Source organism: Oncorhynchus masou, chromosome 26 (assembly GCF_036934945.1).
Source record: "Oncorhynchus masou masou isolate Uvic2021 chromosome 26, UVic_Omas_1.1, whole genome shotgun sequence".
In the NCBI taxonomy this organism is placed as follows: Eukaryota; Metazoa; Chordata; class Actinopteri; order Salmoniformes; family Salmonidae; genus Oncorhynchus; species Oncorhynchus masou.
The window spans coordinates 4,356,942-4,376,472 of NC_088237.1; the positions used below are offsets into that span (position 1 = coordinate 4,356,942).

The window sequence follows — 19,531 nt, forward strand, 5'->3', positions numbered from 1 at the left end:
GAGACATAAGAAAGTGGTTGTGTGGTCAGTAGCCCAGTTGTGGTCAGTAGTTGTGTGGTTCAGTAGTATTATGGTCAGTAGTTGCTTGGTCAGTAGTTGTTGTGTGATTGTGATCAGAAGTAGTGATCAGTAGCTGTTGTCAGTATTTGTGGTCAGTAGATATTGTGGTGAGTAGTTGTGGTCAGTCCTTGTGGTTAGTAGATTTTGTGGTTAGTAGTTTTTGTGGCGAGTAGTTGTGGCCAGCAGTTAGTGTTCAACAGTTCTTCTGGTCAGCAGTTGTCTGGTTGTGGTCAGTAGTTGTGGTTAGAAGTTGTCAGTAGTTGTGGTTATAATTTGTCGTCAGAAGTTGTATGGTTGTTTCGCAGGTTCTTTGGGACCTACAGTATGGATGTGGTGAGTGGTTGTGGTCAGTAGTTGTATGGTTGTTTTTCAGGTTCTTTGGGACCTACAGTACGGATGTGGTGAGTAGTTGTGTTCAGTAGTTGTGGTCAGTAGTTGTATGGTTGTTTTGCAGGTTCTTTGGGACCGACAGTATGGATGTGGTGAGTGGTTGTGGTCAGTAGTTGTATGGTTGTTTTGCAGGTTCTTTTGGACCTACAGTATGGATGTGGTGAGTGGTTGTGGTCAGTAGTTGTATGGTTGTTTTGCAGGTTCTTTGGGACCTACAGTATGGATGTGGTGAGTGGTTGTGGTCCGTAGTTGTGGTCAGTAGTTGTATGGTTGTTTTGCAGGTTCTTTGGGACCTACAGTATGGATGTGGTGAGTGGTTGTGGTCCGTAGTTGTGGTCAGGAGTTGTGTGTTTAAATAGTTGTGTGATCAGTAGTGGTGCGGTTGTGGTCAGTAGTTGTGGTCATTGATTATGGTCAGTAGTTGTGTGGTTGTGGTCAGTAGTTGAGGTAAGTAGTTGTGTGGTCAGTAGTTGTGTGGATGTGGTCAGTAGTTGTGTGTTTGTGGTCAGTACTTGAGGTCAGAAGTTGTGTGGTTGTGGTCAGTACTTGCGATCAGTAGTTGTGGTCAGTAGTTGTGTGGTTGTGGTCAGTCGTAGTTGCATATTTTGGTCACTGTAGACCTCCATGTTAAAATTAGAATATTCAACTGATTATATTTCAAAAAGTATGAGTATCAAAAATGTAAATGTAAGCAACTCAAGTTAAACCTCTCTGCACGATATAAAGTTAAAATGGTATATTTTGCATAAAAGCTGAAGGAGTAGCGGTGGGAATAATAACGATAAATAAGCAATTGAAGTATGACAAATAGTGGTGTGTTGTTTCGCAATCACACTAATCACAAGTTTAATAACTCAATATAGTTCAATCGTTTTTAAATTGGCCTGTTTCGGCCTCCCGAGTTGTGCAGGGGTCGAAGGCACTGCATCACAGTGTTAGCTGTGCCACTAGAGATCCTGGTTCGAGTCCAGGCTCTGACACAGCCGACAGAGACCCACGGGGCGGCGCACAATTGGCCCAGCATCATCCAGATTTGGGGAGGGTTTGGCCGGCCGGAATGTCCTTGTCCCATCGTGCTCTAGCGACTTCTGTGGTGTGCCGGGTGCACGCATGCTGACACGGTTGCCAGGTGTACAGTGTTTCCTCCGACACATGCGGCTGGCTTCCGGGTTAAGAGGGCATTGTGTCAAGAAGCAGCGTGGCTTAGCTGGGTCCTGTTTCAGAGGACGCACGTCTCTCGACCTTCGCCTCTCCCGAGTCCGTACAGGAGTTGCAGCGATGGGACAAGACTGTTAACTACCAATTGAATGTGATGAAATTGGAGAGAAAAAGGGTAAAAAATAAATTTGAAAATAAACTTAAAATATTCGTCTGTTTCCTTGTGGTATACTTGAGAATACCACAGAGTTGGATAATAATTTGGTGAACTTGATCAATGTAATTTGTTTAATGATGAACCAACTTGGAGTTTCGCTACCTGTTCAGACACTGTTACGGATACAGTTATCCTGTGTGTGTGTGTATCCCGTGTGTGTGTTTCTTTTCTCTCCTTCTCCCCTCACAGGTGAAAATCATCACTCCCCAATCAGTCAACAATCAATCATCAATCAGAAGACACACCTCCTCCTATTTCCTAACCTATCACAGTTCCTTTCCCATGGTTTAAAAACCCCATCATTTGTTTGTTCTAGAGCTCAATCTCTCTGTAAATGTCATGTCTGTAGGTCTCTGTGTTTCACTCTCGCTTTGTGTCTTAACCTCTCTTTTGTTTAAGCACCTCATAGCACTTTGTCATCACCTGTGAGTATTGTTTTTGGTTATGGTGTTTGTGTTGATTGCTGGTGGGAAAAGGGGGAAACCAAGACAAGTCGCCCATGGGCATACACTACCCGTAGGTGAACTTTGTTAAATACACTAGTTAGAACTGGGCGGACCACCCACTGTATTGTTAGTTAGTTAGCTGTTGTTAAAGTAGGCTAGTCTAGCTTAGGGGTGTTTTTGAATACTTATTGTTTCTTTCCTTGGGTCCAGCTCAGCCCCTTTTCCTGCTCCCCCCATTACCGTGTGTTTATAAATAAACCTAGAGTTTGACGGTAGATTTCTGTTGTCGTGGTTATTTCGTTCACACTTTTCCTTTGTCACAATAATAATTTGCATGAGTTATGTTACGGGTCTCATTACCATCCCCCCCTAGACTGTCGGGCCAAAAGGGATTCGTAACAGACAAAAACAAGCTTGATGGGCATACTTCAAATGACTAGGCGATAGATTGAAGGGGTGGACTGATCATGTTGTTTTATACCAACAGTGTAACATTAGGAAAAGTGGCCAATTTTGGTTTTAGGGTAAACTTCACCTTCAGCACCGTACTAGCTAATATGGAAAGACAGTACTCCAAAGTTCTCACCAGCAGCCGCCATGTCCATCAGAGTAAAGTTGGCTGTCACTGCATTTAAACAGGTGGGGATACTGTCATCCCTGGATCGCTCAGTGGACCCTCCAATTCCTAAACATACAATGAAGGGAAACAGCATCAATCTCAATCAGTCCAATCAAAGGTAGAATTTTCCAAAAGCCACTGTGAGACTACTGAAGTGTAATCTAATGAAGCTAGCCTATGAGTGTGTGGGCTAAAGGATCTATCTTGCAAAATAGATTCTAAATCTCAACGATACTAACCGGGATAACGGTTATATACAGTGCATTCGGAAAGTATTAAGACCCCTTAACTTTTTACAATTTTATTATGTTACAGCCTTATTCCACTCAATCTACACACAATAACCCATAATGACAAAGCAAAAACAGTTTTTTAGATATGTTTGCAAATGTATTAAAAATGGACGGGGAGCATCGCTGCACAGCTATTTTCAGGTCCTTCCAGAGATGTTTCATTGGGTTAAAGTTATGCGTTCTGGCTGGGCCACTCAAGGTCATTGAGAGACTTGTCACGAAGCCACTCCTTCGTTGTCATGGCTGTGGAAGGCGAACCTTTGCCCCAGTCTGAGGACCTGAATGCTCTGGAGCAGGTTTTCATCAAGGATCTCTCTGTACTTCGCTCCGTTCATCCTTTGTCTCGATCCTGACTCGTCTCCCAGTCCCTGCCGCTGATAAACATCCCAACAGCATGATGCTGCCACCACCATGCTTCACCGTAGGGATGGTGCCAGGTTTCCTCCAGATGTGATGCTTGGAATTCAGGCCAAAAAGTTCCATCTTGGTTCCATCAGACCAGAGAATCTTGTTTCTCATGGTCTCAGAGTCTTTATGTGCCTTTTGGCAAACTCCAAGTGGGCTGTCGTGCCTTTTCTGAGGAAAGGCATCCGTCTGACCACTCTACCATAAAGGCCTGACTAGTGGAGTGCTGCAGAGATGGTTGTCCTTCTGGAAGGTTCTCCCATCTCCAAGAGGAACTCTGGAGCTCTGTCAGAGTGAACATCGGGTTCTTGGTCACCTCCCTGACCAAGGCCCTTTTCCCGCGATTCCTCAGTTTGGTGGTTCCAGACTTCTTCCATTTAAGAATGGTGGAGGCCACTGTGTTCCTGAGGACCTTCAATGCTGCAAAACATGTTTGGTACCCTTCCCCAGATCTATGCCTCAACACAATCCTGCCTTGGAGCTCTATGGACAATTCCTTCGACCTCACGGCTTGGTTTTTTCTCTGACATGCACTGTCAACTGTGGAACCTTATATAGACATGTGCGTGCCTTTCCAAATAATTTCCAATCAATTGAATTTACCACAAGTAGACTCCAAGTTGTAGAAACATCTCAAGGATGATCAATGGAAACAGGATGCACCTGAGCTTAATTTCAAGTCTCATAGAAAAGGTCTGAATACTTATGTAAATAAGTTATGTTTTTTATTTTTAATACATTTGCAAAAATATCAAAAAGACTTATCGCTTATTTTTTTATTGAATCCATTTTGGAATAAGGCTGTAACATAACAAAATGTGGAAAACATCAAGAGATCTGAATAGTTGCCGACTGTAATGTAAGTAGAATACTAACCAGACAGTATACTGATGCCTGCAGACATGAGTTCCAGGGAGACCTCCTGTATCTCTGGCTCCTCGGGCATGCCTGTCTGAAGTGGGCGACGGGAGGTGTCCCACAGCGCTTCCACTATCGCCAGGAACTGGGCAGCGTTTCCCTCAAACAGCTCCATCAACACTCGCTCTGTAGGGGTTCGAGGCCACGGCATCTAGAGAGAAGCGAGGGAAGGGGGAAATAGAGAGAGAACGAGAAAGCGAGAGAGTGAGAGAGATATTAGGACTATAGTTATCAAAATCCAGAAAATAGCTGTTAACTTCTATAACCACCTAAAAGGAAGCGATGCCCACACATTCCACCACAAACAGGCCCCAAAGAGCCCCAGGACAGCAACACAATTAGACCCAACCAAAGCAAAGAAAGCAAAGAGAGAACTATTTGACACACTGGAAAGAATCAACCAAAAAACAGAGCAAATTGGAATGTTATCTGGCCCTAAATAGAATAGTAAATAGTGAAACATTTTTTTATATAATCATTTTTAGATAAAATTACACCAAATAATAGATTAAAACACACTGTTTTCCATTGAAGGTCGACAGTAGCCTCAACATCACTTGATGGTGTAGCTCGAGGACAGCTAGCTTCTGTCCTTCTTCGGGACATTGACTTCAATACAAAGCCTAGGAGGTTCTTGGTTCTCATCCCCTTCCATAGACCTACACAGTAATTATGACAAGAGGACTTCCAAAGGACGTCCTTCAACCTATCAGAGCTCTTGCAGCATAAACTGACATGTTGTCCACCCAATCAAAAGATCAAAGAATGAATCTAGTACTGAAAGCATATGCTACAGCTAGCTAGCACTACAGTGCATAAAATGTGCTGAGTAGTTGACTCGAAGAAAGAGAAAGACAATAGTTGAAACGTTTAATACAAATAGCATATGAAGGTTTGGCTTGGAAAGGTTTTTTCGGCTGGTCACAGACAGCTGATGTCTTGTGTACTGAAGTCCACAAGCGAAGGGAAATGGTGAAAGGAGGAATTATGTGTGAACCGTTTCAAGAAGCTAGGCGTAAGTCGTACGTCTCTACTTCACAGGAAGGTGATTTGAATGAGAAGAAAAAAAAATCATTAAAATGCAATTTTTGGCAGAAATGCCTTCTGGAAGATGTGACCTTTCATGTGTCTTAATAACAAAATGTTATGCCATCTGTAAATACAAATACAATTGTTAAATTATGAGCCTACGAGATGAGTTTGGATGGGTCTGCCATGTAGCACGCTTCTGTCTATAGCATGAGCTGCTCAATATGTGTAGATAATCCTGTCTAACTCGGCTTTTTTGAAAAGATATAACGTTAACCATGAATAACTGCAAAAGTGTTGCTACTGCTCTCAACAACATTGCTGCCCTGAATTTAGCAGGTTCTATCGACAAAGATCAGTGGGAAAAAGTTGGGGTGGACTACTTTCTGCACACCGTCATTGTGAACCGTAGTGGCTTGACACAACAGGTAAACAAGCTGTAGCTAGCTACAAACAAAACGGAAAAGACACAGGACGTCTTACTTAGTTCACAGATCACTGCACCTGTACATAGCCCATCTGTAAATAGCTCATCCAACTACCTCATCCCCATACTGTATTTATTTATTTATCTTGCTCCTTTGCACCCCAGTGTCTACTTACACATTCATCCTCTGCACATCAATCACTGCAGTGTTTAATTGGTATATTGTAATTACTTCGCCACCATGGCCTATTTATTGCCTTACCTCCCTTATCTTACCTCATTTGCACACACTGTATATAGACTTTTTTATACTGTATTATTGACTGTATATTTTGTTTACTCCATGTGTAACTCTGTGTTGTTGTATGTGTTGAACTGCTTTGCTTTATTCTTGGTCAGATCGCAGTTGTAAATGAGAAGTTGTTCTCAACTAGACTACCTGGTTAAAAAAAAGGTGAAATAAAAAATAGATAAATAAACTAGTTAAAGTGGTTCCAGTCTGCCGTAAAGCGTCCCATCTATGTAAGAGTCTAGACAAAGAATGCTATCTGGCCCTAAACAGAGAGTACACAGTGGCAGAATACCTGACCACTGTGACTGACCCAAAATGAATTAATGCACAGACTCAGTGAGCATATCCTTGCTATTGAGAAAGGCTGCCGAAGGCTGACCTGGCTCTCAAGAGAAGACATGCTATGTGCACACTGCCCCCAAAATTATGTGGAAACTGGGCTGCACTTCCTAACCTCCTGCCAAATGTATGACCATATTAGAGACACATATTTCCCTCTACACAGATCCACAAAGAATTTGAAAACCAATCCAATTTTGATCAACTCCCATATCTATTGGGTGAAATACCAGTGCACAATCACAGCAGCAAGATTTGTGACCTGTTGCCACAAAAAAGGTCAACCAGTGAAGAACAAACTATATTTATGTTTATTTATTTTCCCTGTTGTACTTGAACTATTTGCACATCAGCACAACCCTGTATATAGACACTAGTTTGTGAGTGTTATGTTTACTGTTCATTTTTTATTGTTTATTTCACTTTTGTTTATTAACTATTTCACTTGCTTTGGCAATGTAACATACGTTTCCCATGCCAATAAAGCCCACTGAAATTGAACTAAGAGAGAGAAATACATGAGTAAGAATTGGAGTACTAGGCTGTTTTCACAATAACCGGATAAAGCAGGATTTTGAAGGATTGATACAATAGCAGTGCTTACGCTCTGAATCTCCTTGAGGTTACTCTTCTGCTTGTGTCTGAAGAGGCCTTTAGGTTTCCTCCTGGGTTCATACACCGACCGTTTAAACACCATGGTAGCTAGCTGTAGGTGAGTAGAATAAAATACCATTCATATGGTTATAGTCCAGTGCATTTGGAAAGTATTCAGACCCCTTGACTTATTCTAAAACAGACTGCGCTTATCTGCGCAGGCTCATATTTCCTCTGTGAGGCAGTCTGCGCTGCAGTTTAGAGGGAACATTGCCGAAGTCCGAAACGAACAAAACGTCACAAAATGTCGTCATAATATATGAACAAACTCTTCTGGACCGCATTCGGCAAGGAAGCATGCGGACACCTTAACACCCAACAGTCTCTGCTTCAGTTCACACGGGTGCAGACAACAGATAGGTTCTTATTGCCATGTCAGTACATGCCGATACTTACCAGTTTCAGAGTATACAGTGCATTCTGAAAGTATTCAGACCCCTTGACATTTTCCATATTTTGTTAAGTTACAACCTTATTGTAAAATGAATTAAAATATTTTTCTCCCTCATCAATCTACACACAATACTCCATAATGACAAATCGAAAACAGGTTTATAGAAATTATTGCAAATGTATTACAAATAAAAAACAGAAAGACCTTATTTATATAAGTATTCACACCTTTTGCTATGAGACTCGAAATTGAACTCAGGTGTATCCTGTTTCCATTGATCATCCTTGAGATGTTTCTACAACTTGATTGGACTCCACTTGTGGTAAATTTAATTGATTGGACATGATTTGGAAAGGCACACATCTGTATATATAAGGTCCTGCAGTTGACAGTGCATGTCAGAGCAAAAACCAAGCCATGAGGTTAAAGGATTTGTCCATAGAGCTCCAAGACAGGATTGTGTCGAGGCACAGCTCTGGGGAAGGGTACCAAAACACTTCTGCAGCATTGAAGGTCCCCAAGAACACAGTGGCCTCCATCATTCTTAAATGGAAGAAGTTTAGAACCACCAAGACTCTTCCTAGAGCTGGCCGCCCAGCCAAACTGAGCAATCGGGGGAGAAGGGTTGGGGAGGTGAGCAAGAACCAGATGGTCACTCTGACAGAGCTCCAGAGTTCAGCACTCCACCAATCAAGCCTTTATGGTAGAGTGGCCAGACGGAAGCCACTCCTCAGAAAAAGGTGCATGACAGCCCGCTTGGAGTTTGCCAAAAGGAACCTAAAGGACTCTCAGACCATGAAAAAGAAGATTCTCTGGTCTGATGAAACCAAGATTGAACTCTTTGGCCTGAATGCCAAGTGTCACGTTTGGAGGACACCTGGCAGGCCCAATCCCTACGCTGAAGCATGGTGGTGGCAGCTTCATGCTTCGGAGATGTTTTTCAAGTGGAAGGGACTGGGAGACTAGTCAGGATTGAGAAAAAGATGAACGAGAGAGATCCTACAGAGAGATCCTTGATGAAAACCTGCTCCAGAGCGCTCAGGACCCCAGACTGGGACTTGGGTTCACTTTCCAACAGGACAACGACCCTAAGCACACAGCAATGACAGCACCGGAGTGGCTTTGGGACAAGTCTCTGAATGTCCTTGAGTGGCCCAACCGGATCTAACATCTCTGGAGACCTGAAAATAGCTGTGCAGCGACACTCCCCATCCAGACTGACAGAGCTTGAGAGGATCTGCAGAGAATGGGAGAAACTCCCCAAATACAGGTGTGCCAAGCTTGTAGCATCATACCCAAGAAGACTCAAGGCTGTAATCACTGCCAAATGTCCTTCAATGAAGTACTGAGTAAAAGGTCTGAATCCTTATGTAAATGTGATATTTATTTATTTTATTTGTAACACATTTGCAAAAATGTCTAAAAACCTGCTTTTGTTTTATCATTATGGGGTATTGTGTGTAGAATGATGAGGAAAATGTTTTATTTAATACATTTTAGAATAAGGCTGAAACTTAGCAAAATGTGAAAAGTCATGGGGCCTGAATACTTTCCGAATGCACTGTATATTATAGTAATTCATGCCTGGGTACCAGTCATTTTATTTAATCCTGTTTATCTGGTCTTCATGGCATAGTTAATGATTGTCGTTGCTATTAAGGCCATGAGGTAAAATCTCCCCATTAGTTACAATAGGTCAAGATGAACCCCCCATTTTTTTTTTTACATTTGTCACATCCCTACTAAAGACAGTGCATCATGCCTTTTGGACCTGTATGTAGGTAGACACTGCACAAAACTTGCAATGTATTGAATCAACCTGTCCCATACCTTAATGGTTGCCACTTTGTATGCTCTCTGAGTCTCAGTGGTGGCAGGTAGACCACTCATCTCTTCCAGCTTGCCCAGCTCACTGACTTTACCCAGGGCTCGTCGTGCAAACACCTCTGCCTGAACATTGGCTTGGCTGTCATAGTAACACTGGCACACAGCACAGTACAGAGTTGCCCTCCAGGCCAGGAACCTGGCAGTCATCAGGGGGATGGAGGTCTCCAGACAGATACAGGCCCACAGAAGGAACTCCATAGCCTGGAGGGGAGGAAGGGACAACATACGCATTTACCAACAATCACATGCACCATGGAAATAAATGTAATTGTTAGATTGTGTACCTGTGCAGCGCGGCTCATGGACATCAGGTATCTACAGATGTTGTAGATATAGAGTGAACCTGAAGAGAGAGAAAGATAGAGTGATAGAAAGACACAGAGACAGACAGGCAGAGAACACTGAACCACAACTGACAACCTCAGACATTGATTCAACCAACATACTGCGTATACCACTGTAATTGCTACTGTATTACTGTACCATTGTAAAGAAGCCAGCAGAGATGTTCGTGGGGAAGCACGGCCTGCATCATGATCCTGACAAACCCCAGGATGCTGAGGAGTCTCTGGACCCCCTTCTGGGTGGGCTGGCTCCCTCTTTCCCTCTCCAGCTGGAAGGCACATAGGCAGCAGCCCTGCAGAGCCCGGAACTAACAGACACACAGACCACAGGGACACAGGTAAGACACACAAAGAGGTGGAGGATAGAGACCGTCACAAAAATTACAACATAAATGGCAAGCACATTATGTGAGGTGTGTTCTTGTCGGCTTTGTTTCATTCTGAACACAGATCCACAGACACAACATATACACACACGAGAACACAGATAAGCACACACACACAAATACTGTCCTCACCGTCAGCTTGGCTTGGTCTGTGTCGAACCCCTTGGGGAAGAAGGAGGTCTTGAAGTGGTCAACATCCCTAATGTCCTCTATGGTCACAGTGCTGAACTGCTGCAGGTAGCGACAGTAGCCCTGCCATAGACCCAGCCTGTATAACTGGAGAGAAAAAAACTGAGCTTGAACTAACAAAGAAGATTTGAAGATTTATACAATAGATTGGGTGTGGTGGGGAATCCTTGTGGTCAAATCAAATATATGTAGCTCTGTGTGTGTGTGAGTGAGTGAGTGAGTGAGTGAGTGAGTGAGTGAGTGAGAGTGAGAGAGAGAGAGAGAGAGAGAGAGAGAGAGAGAAGGGAATACAAACAAACCTTGATACTAAAAAGAAAATCTGCCATTTGCAGCATGTGTTCTTCATAGTAGTTGGTTGGTAGTCGAGGTTTGTACTTGTTCCATATTTCAAACAGAGTTTTGGCACTACATACATTGGAGAGAAAAACTCAAATCAAATGTATTTCTAAAGCCCTTTTTACATCCGCAGATGTCACAAAATGCTATACAGAAACCCAGCCTAAAACCCCAAACAGCAAGCAATGTAGAAGCACGGTGGCTAGGAAAAACTCCAGAGAAAGGACAAAATCTAGGAAGAAACCTAGAGAGGAACCAGGCTATGAGGGGTGGCCAATCCTCTTCTGGCAGGAGAAATTCACACATCAGGCTGCTAGCTTGCACGTAAACTGAAGTTACTGCTAGCTAGCTAGCTAGCTAACGTTAGGCCTAGTTTTCAAACAAGAATAAGATAGCCGTTAGCTAACGTGACACTTGATTGGGATACAGCCAGGAAATGTCTCACCCTCTTGCGTAGGAGTTGTGGTCGTAGGTTGGCAAAGTACTAATTCGTTTCATAAATGACATAAACTTTTTTATGTCTCCATCAAACGCTGATATTACTGGGTTTCTTTTACACATGTTCCCGTAAAATGAAGCTGGCAGTGGTTCCATTTCGGTCGACAAAAGCGGCTTCACTGACTCAAACCCAACAACAAACTTCACCGTACCAAAGTTAGAGCGGTTGTCATGGTAGCGACCCTCGTTGTCGGTGGTTTGGCGCCATCTGCTGGACAACACACACCGACCCTCCCGTCCCACGTCCTTATCAAAGATGGGACACTTCACGACACTTCGAATCAAAGTGATTTTTATAGCAGGTTACTGCATTTTCGCTGACCCTAACCCGTTTCCTACCCTTAACCTGCTACATTAATTACCCCAACCTACGAAAAAATCACATCGGTATCGAAGTGGTGTGAAAAGAGTGTTTCTCAATCAATGGTTGCTGGTGAAGGGGAGAGACTATGGACACAGTTTACGCTTAAACCAACTACCAAACACGTAAAAATCACTCTTACCTTAATCCTAACCCTGACCCTAGTACCTAATTTTAATACATTCTTAAATGAACTATCGGTTTGGGCATCAGGCGTGTCCTTGTAGCCTTTTCTGGTCCGAAGCAGAAACACGTCAAATTGATCGATCCCGGTTGAGGGAGTTGGTTTTTTTAATAACTGGTCGCAGGATTTGAGAGAAGGGTGCAATCGCGTGATTGTTGGTAGTCTTAACAAAGAAACTAAAGTATTCACCTCACACACATGATTAAGGGACTGGAGAAAAAAAGAAGACATGTACCATGTCCAGCAGCAGTGCGTAAAATCACTGGGGGTAATTGCTTTGTTTGCTCTAACCTTACAAAAAAGGATTGCCGTTTTGAAACTGCAGTAAAAGTGCAGTAACTGCACTAGACTGTGGTATTTTGGACTCCGATTTGCGGAACTGTAGTTATACTACACTCTAACTGCAATATTTTTTCGTGAGGGTATTCCCTGTTTATACATATGCCTTGCTCCCATGATATACAGTGCATTTGGAAAGTATTCAGACGCCTTGACTTTTGCCACGTTTTGTTACGTTACAGCTTTATTTAAAAAATGATTATTTTTTCCCCCCATAACGACAAAGCGAAAACAGATTTTTAGATTTTTTTTTTATATTGCAAATAAAAAACAGAAATATCACATTTACATAAGAGTATTCAGACCCTTCCCTATGAGAATCGAAATTGAGCTCAGGTGCATCCTGTTTCCATGGACGCCTTAACCCCCAACACAGTCTCTGCTTCAGTTCACACGGGTGCAGAGACAACAGATCAAAAGGACTCTGCACCACCTCGACACAACTAACCACTGGGCCCTTGCTACAAGGACAAAAGCCTCCACCCTGGACTTCCCAACCATGTGTAAGTTTGTCCTTGACCACATAAGTGTACTTGTAACGATTAGAGTTCAGTTGATGTATTTTTAATCTGGACATGTCATAGGTTCTTATTGCTATGTCAGTACATGCAGATACATACCAGTTTCAGAGTATACAGTGCATTCGGAAAGTATTCAGATCCCTTGACTTTTTTCAATATTGTGTTAAGTTATAGCCCTATTCTAAAATGGATGAAAATATATTTTCCTCGTCAATCCACACACAACACTGTAATGACAAAGCAAAAACAGGTTTTTAGACATTTCTGCTGAATATTACAAATAAAAAGCAGAAATACCTTATTAACATTAGGCCTTCTACATCTAGCTACAGTACCAGTCAAAATTTTAGACACACTTACTCATTCAAGGGTTTCTTTATTTTTACTATTTTCTACATTGTAGAAAAATAGTGAAGACATCAAAACTATTACATCTACTTTGAAACAAAAGTATTCGCCTCACACGCATGGTTATGGGCTTAAAAAAAGAGACCTGTGCCATGTCCAGTAGCAGTGCATGGGTAAAATAAATATATATAACAATTCAATGGGGATAATTGCATTGAAACTGCACTCGACTGTGGTATTTTGGACACAGTAATTGCTGAACTGCAATTATACTACACTCTGACTGCAATATTTATTTTGTCAGGCTTGACAATGGAGATCGGGAGAACATTTAATAAATAATGGACATGAAACAGGACAGGAACAGTGTCTGGAGTGGACAAAGTAACAACATCAATGCTGACACAGGGAACAAACAGACAGATAAAGGGGAAGCAATCAAATAATGATAGATTTCAGGTGGGTCCAATGAGGCGCAGGTGTGCGTAATGATATATTTAAAAATATATATTCTGGACATTGTTCTACACGACCTCCACCAGCTGAAGCTAAGTAGTAACATTAACATGATGCCTTCTAATAGCAGTCGCTGTACTCATAATATACAGGAGAACGACCACATTATGGCGAGGATAGAAGTGCTGCAAGCCCAGCTTCAGACGCAATCGTTAGGCAAGGGGTAATTTCAGTGTAGAGAAGGATGAAACACCGTCTGTGCCACCAGTAAGTACAGATAGTAGTATAAATCCCCTCACACGGTCCCCGCAGCAGGACAACTTTCTCATGGCTTCTGGAGGGAAACGCTGAAGGAATGCTCAACCGGTGTCGCTCATTCAGAAGACAGAAACTTTCAATCGATTCGAATCATCCAACGATCATACACTGTTTACCAGGGGGCAGGGCTACCGACGTTAAGGCTAATCTGAAGATGATGCTGGCTAAGGCTAAAACTGGCGAGTGTAGAGAGTATAGGGATACTGTTATCCACGTCGGCACCAACGATGTTAGGATGAAACAGTCAGAGGTCACCAAGCTCAACATAGCTTCAGCGTGTAAATCAGCTAGAAAGATGTGTCGGCATCGAGTAATGGTCTCTGGCCCAGAGTCTCACAACTCAATCGCTGGATGAAAACTGTTTTCTGCCCCTCCCAAAAGATGTGCTACCTTGTCCCGGACCTGCTGTTTTCGTCTCTCTCTCGCTCTATGGCTCCTGCTGTCTCTAACTCTGAATAATCAACTATGAAAAGCCAACTGACATTTACTCATCAGGTGCTGACCTGTTGCAACCTCTACAACCACTGTGATTATTATTATTTGACCATGACCTTGATCATTTATGAATGTTTGAACATCTTGGCCATGTTCTGTTATAATCTCCTCCCGGCACAGCCAGAAGAGGACTGGCCACCCCTCAGAGCCTGGTTCCTCTCTAGGTTTCTTCCTAAGTTCTGGCCTTTCTAGGGAGTTTTTCCTAGCCACCGTGCTTCTACATCTGCATTGCTTGATGTTTGGGGTTTTAAGCTATGTTTCTGTATAGCACTTTATGACATCGGCTGATGTAAAAAGGGCTTCATAAATACATTTGATTGATTGATGAAAAAACACATGGAATCAAATGTAGTAACCAAAAAAGTGTTAAACAAATCAAAATATATTTAAAATTCTTCAAAGTAGTCACTTTTTGCCCTAATGACAGCTTTGAACACTCTTCGTATCCTCTGAAACAGCTTCATGAGGAATGCCTTTCCAACGATCTTGAAGGAGTTCCCACTTATGCTGAGCACTTGTTGGCTGCTTTTCCTTCAGTCTGAGGTCCAACTCATCCCAAACCATCTTAATTGGGTTGAGGTCGGGTGATTGTGGAGGCCAGGTCATCTGATGCAGCACTTCATCACTCTCCTTCTTGGTCAAATAGCCCTTACACAGCCTGGAGGTGTGTTGGGTCATTGTCCTGTTGAATAACAAATGATAGTCCCACTAAGCGCAAACCAGATGGGATGGCAGAGGAAAGCCCATAAAATTGTCAGAGACTCCAGCCACCAAAGTCAGACTGTTTTCTCTGCTACCGCGCACGGCAAGCAGTAATGGAGCGCCAAGTCTAGGTCCGAAAGGCATCCTCAACAGCTTCTATCCCCAAGCCATTAGACTGCTGAACAATTCATAAAATTCGCCACCAGACAATTTACCTCATTATTCTTGTGTTACTTTTTATTACTACTTTTTATTTCAGCCTACTTGGTGAATATGTTCTTCTTCTTGAACTGCACTGTTGGTAAAGGGTTTGTAAGTAAGCAATTCATGGTAAAGTCTACACTTGTATTCGGCGCATGTGGCAGATAAAGTTTGATTTGATGGCGTATCACTGCAGAATGCTGTGAAGCATTTATTTGGGCTGCAATCTGAGGTGCAGTTCACTCTAATGAACTTATCCTCTGCAGCAAAGGTAACTCTGGGTCTTCCTTTCCTGTGGTGGTCCTCATGAGAGCCAGTTTCATCATAGCACTTGAGGGTTTTTGCGACTGTACTCAAAGAAACGTTCAAAGTTCTTGACATTTTCCAGATTGACTGACCTTCATGTCTTAAAGTAATGATGGACTGTCATTTCCCTTTGCTTATTTTGAGCTGTTCTCTCCATAATATGGACTTGGTCTTTTACCAGATAGGGCTATCTTCTGTATAGCACCCCTACCTTGTCATAACACAACTGATTGGCTCAAACGCATTAAGAAGGAAATAAAGTCCACAAATTAAGTTTTACCAAGGCACACCTGTTGATTGAAATGCATTCCATTTCTTGAAGCTGGATGAGAGAATGCCAAGAATTAGCAATGCTGTCATCAAGGTAAAGGGTGGCTTTACTAGAAAATAGTAAAAATAAAGAAACCCTTGAATGAGTAGGTGTGTCCAAACTTTTCACTGGTAGTGTGTATATATAACAAATAAATGGAGAGCTTCAGTGTTGGCTGTTAAAGACAAAAAGTATATACAGTGCCACCGGGAAGTATTCAGACCCCATGACTTTTTCCACATTTTGTTAAGTTACAGCCTAATTCTAAAATTGATTAAATAAAAATGTTCCTCAATAATATACACACAATTCCCCTTAATGACAATGCAAACAGGTTTTTAGAAATTTTGCAAATGTATTAAAAATCACAAACAGAAATATCTTATACAGTGGGGCAAAAAAGTATTCAGCCACCAATTGTGCAAGTTCTCCCTCTTAAAAAGATGAGGCCTGTAATTTTCATCATAGGTACACTTCAACTATGACAGACAAAATGAAAAAAAAAATCCAGAAAATCACATTGTAGGATTTTTAATGAAATTATTTGCATTATATGGTGGAAAATAAGTACTGCAGTGCATCTCCTCCTCGTGGACTGCACCAGATTTGCCAGTGCTTGATGTGAGATTTTACCCCAATCTTCAACCAAGGCACCTGCAAGTTCCTGGACATTTCTGGGGGGAATGGCCCTAGCCCTCACCCTACGATCCAACAGGTCCCAGACATGCTCAATGGGATTGAGATCTGGGCTCTTCGCTGGCCATGGCAGAACACTGACATTCCTGTCTTGCAGGAAATCACGCACAGAACGAGCAGTATGGTTGGTGGCATTGTCATGCTGGAGGGTCATGTCAGGCAGGATGAGCCTGCAGGAAGGGTACCACACGAGGCATGAGGATGTCTTCCCTGTAATGCACAGCATTGAAATTGCCTGCAATGACAACAAGCTCAGTCCGATGATGCTGTGACACACCGCCCCAGACCATGACGGACCCTCAACCTAAAAAAATCATTCCCGCTCCTGAGTCCAGACCTCGGTGTAATGTTCATTCCTTCGACGATAAACGTGAATTCAACCATCCACCCCAAGTGAGACAAAACCGCGACTCGTCAGTGAAGAGCACTTTTTACCAATCCTGTCTGGTCCAGCGACGGTAGGTTTGTTCCCATAGGTGACGTTGTTGCCTGTGATGTCTGGTGAGGACCTGTCTTACAACAGGCCTACAAGCCCTCAGTCCAGCCTCTCTCAGCCTTCACATAGATGAGCAGGAACCCTGGGTATCTTTCATTTGGGGTTTTTCAGAGTCAGTAGAAAGGCCTCTTTAGTGTCCTAGGTTTTCATAACTATGACCTTAATTGCCTACTGTCTGTAAGCTGTTAGTGTCTTAGCGACCGTTCCATAGGTGCATGTTCATTAATTGTTTGTGGTTCATTGAACAAGCATGGGAAGCAGTGTTAAAGCCCTTTACAATGAAGATCTGTGAAGTTATTTTAATTTTTACAAATTAGCTTTGAAAGACAGGGTCCTGAAAAAGGGATTTTTTTTGTTGTTGGATTGTCACTGGTGTAAAGAGGAGGCAGTCGCAGATTTAGAACTACTGAATTTATTTAAGCACCATAGATCAAAGCGGTACGAAACCCAAACGCTGTTGTGCTCAAAATGTATCTTCATTAACAAAAAGGCACAGGGCGAACCCAAAGTGCAAAATATAATGTACTCGGGAAATAGTAGGAGAGATTCCTCTCAGGAAAACAAGTAACATTTACAATGACCTACAAATGGCAGAGGTGTGTGTGTGTGTGTGTGTGTGTGTCTGTGTCTGTGTGTGTGTGTATATATGAGAGTCAGTGAAGGGCGTTTGCCAGCAGTAGGTTCGGCAGGACAGAAGGGGGAGCCAAGGCGAAGGCTTGTGTGACGGATGGTCAATCCCTGAATCCATAGTTCTATGAATTTGAGAGTAATTTAATTTCTCCAGCCACAACACTCAGATTTTTACGACCCAGGGGTGGGGAGGCCACTATGTTTTCTCGTGCTGATTGCCGCTTTAAATACAAAATGTATTCTAAATGATCATCAGTCATCAGTCGGGTTTCAGACCAAAGCACCAATGATGTTATTAAATTGTATGAATAGGAAGAAACATTGTGCGGCCATTTTTATTGACTTGTCTAAGGCTTTTGACACAGTGGGTCACTCATTACTTATTCTGAGGCTTTCCTCAATTGGCAGAACCAGCCTGCGTGTAGCTGGTTTGAAAACTATTTAACGGACAGAATGCAGTGTGTATTTACTGATGTACAATAAGGTTTTCTGGACATAACAAAGGGTGTCCCCAGTGATTGATTCTTGGTCCAGTGCTATTTATTTTTATTTTTTACATAAACCAATATTGTTCATCCGTAAAAAAAAAAAAAAAAAAAGATGACAGTATTGCGTATGCTACTGTCCCCACGGCTGACCAGGCTAGTTCAGAGCTCTAATCTGCCCTTATTGCCGTGAGGAAAGCCTTTGATGAACTGAAATTGGTACTTACTGGAGGTAAAACCAAGCATATGTTATTTCCAAAACATGTACAAATGTATCTGATGATTAGTGCATACAGTTGAAGTCGGAAGTTTACATACACTTAGGTTGGATTCATGAAAACTCTTTTTCAACCATAGTATAAAAACTATAGTTTTGGCAAGTCGGTTAGGACATCTACTTTGTGCATGACACAAGTAATTTTTCTAACAACTATTTACGGACAGATTATTTCACTTATAATTCACTATCACAATTCCAGTGGGTCACACTAAATTGACTGTGCCTTTAAACAACTTGGAAAATTCCCAAAAATTATGTCATGGCTTTAGAAGCTTATGATAGGCTAATTGACATAATTTGAGTCAATTGGAGGTGTACCTGTGGATGTATTTCCAGGCCTACCTTCAAACTCAGTGCCTCTTTGCTTGACATCATGGGAAAATCAAAAGAAATCAGCCAAGACCTCAGAAAAAGAATTGTAGACCTCTACAAGTTTGGATCATCCTTAGGAGCAATTTCCAAACGCCTGAAGGTACCACATACATCTGTACAAACAATAGTACGCAAGAATAAACACCATTGGACCACGCAGCCGTCATACCGCTCAGGAAGGAGACGTGTTCTGTCTCCTAGAGATGAACGTACTTTGGTGCGACAAGTGCAAATCAATCCCAGAACAACAACAGCAAAGGACCTTGTGAAGATGCTGGAGGAAACAGGTATAAAAGTATCTATATCCACAGTAAAACGAGTCCTATATCGACAAAACCTGAAAGGCCGCTCAGCAAGGTAGAAGCCACTGCTCAAAAAACGCCATTCGAAACGCCAGACTACGGTTTGCAACTGCACATGGGGACAAAGATTGTACTTTTTGGAGAAATGTCCTCTGGCCTCATGAGACAAAAATAGAAATGTTTGGCCATAATGACCATTGTTATGTTTGGAGGAAAAAGGGGGAGGCTTGCAAGCCGAAGAACACCATCCCAACCGTGAAGCACGAGGGTGGCAGCATCATGTTGTGGGAGTGCTTTGCTGCAAGAGGGACTGGTGCACTTCACAAAATATATGGCATCATGAGGGAGAAAAATGTGGTGGATATATTGAAACAACATCTCAAGACGTCAGTCAGGAAGTTAAAGCTTGTTCGCAAATGGGTCTTCCAAATGGACAATGACCCCAAGC

At 42.4% G+C, this 19,531-nt stretch overlaps 1 protein-coding gene across 1 annotated transcript in view; it reads right to left on the reverse strand.

Moving 5' to 3' along the window:
- Window positions 1–11,401, reverse strand: part of cfap54 (cilia and flagella associated protein 54) — a 126,473-nt gene extending 115,072 nt beyond the window's left edge. The window contains exons 1-9 of the mRNA XM_064938156.1: window positions 11,229–11,401; window positions 10,747–10,852; window positions 10,391–10,534; window positions 10,012–10,180; window positions 9,813–9,871; window positions 9,472–9,729; window positions 7,198–7,299; window positions 4,465–4,657; window positions 2,858–2,956 (exon numbers count right to left, since the gene is read on the reverse strand). Coding sequence (XP_064794228.1) covers window positions 2,858–2,956; window positions 4,465–4,657; window positions 7,198–7,299; window positions 9,472–9,729; window positions 9,813–9,871; window positions 10,012–10,180; window positions 10,391–10,534; window positions 10,747–10,852; window positions 11,229–11,377 — 1,279 coding nt within the window. The 5' untranslated portion in view covers window positions 11,378–11,401. The remainder of the gene's footprint in view (window positions 1–2,857; window positions 2,957–4,464; window positions 4,658–7,197; window positions 7,300–9,471; window positions 9,730–9,812; window positions 9,872–10,011; window positions 10,181–10,390; window positions 10,535–10,746; window positions 10,853–11,228) is intronic.
- Between the last annotated feature and the right edge of the window lie 8,130 nt (window positions 11,402–19,531).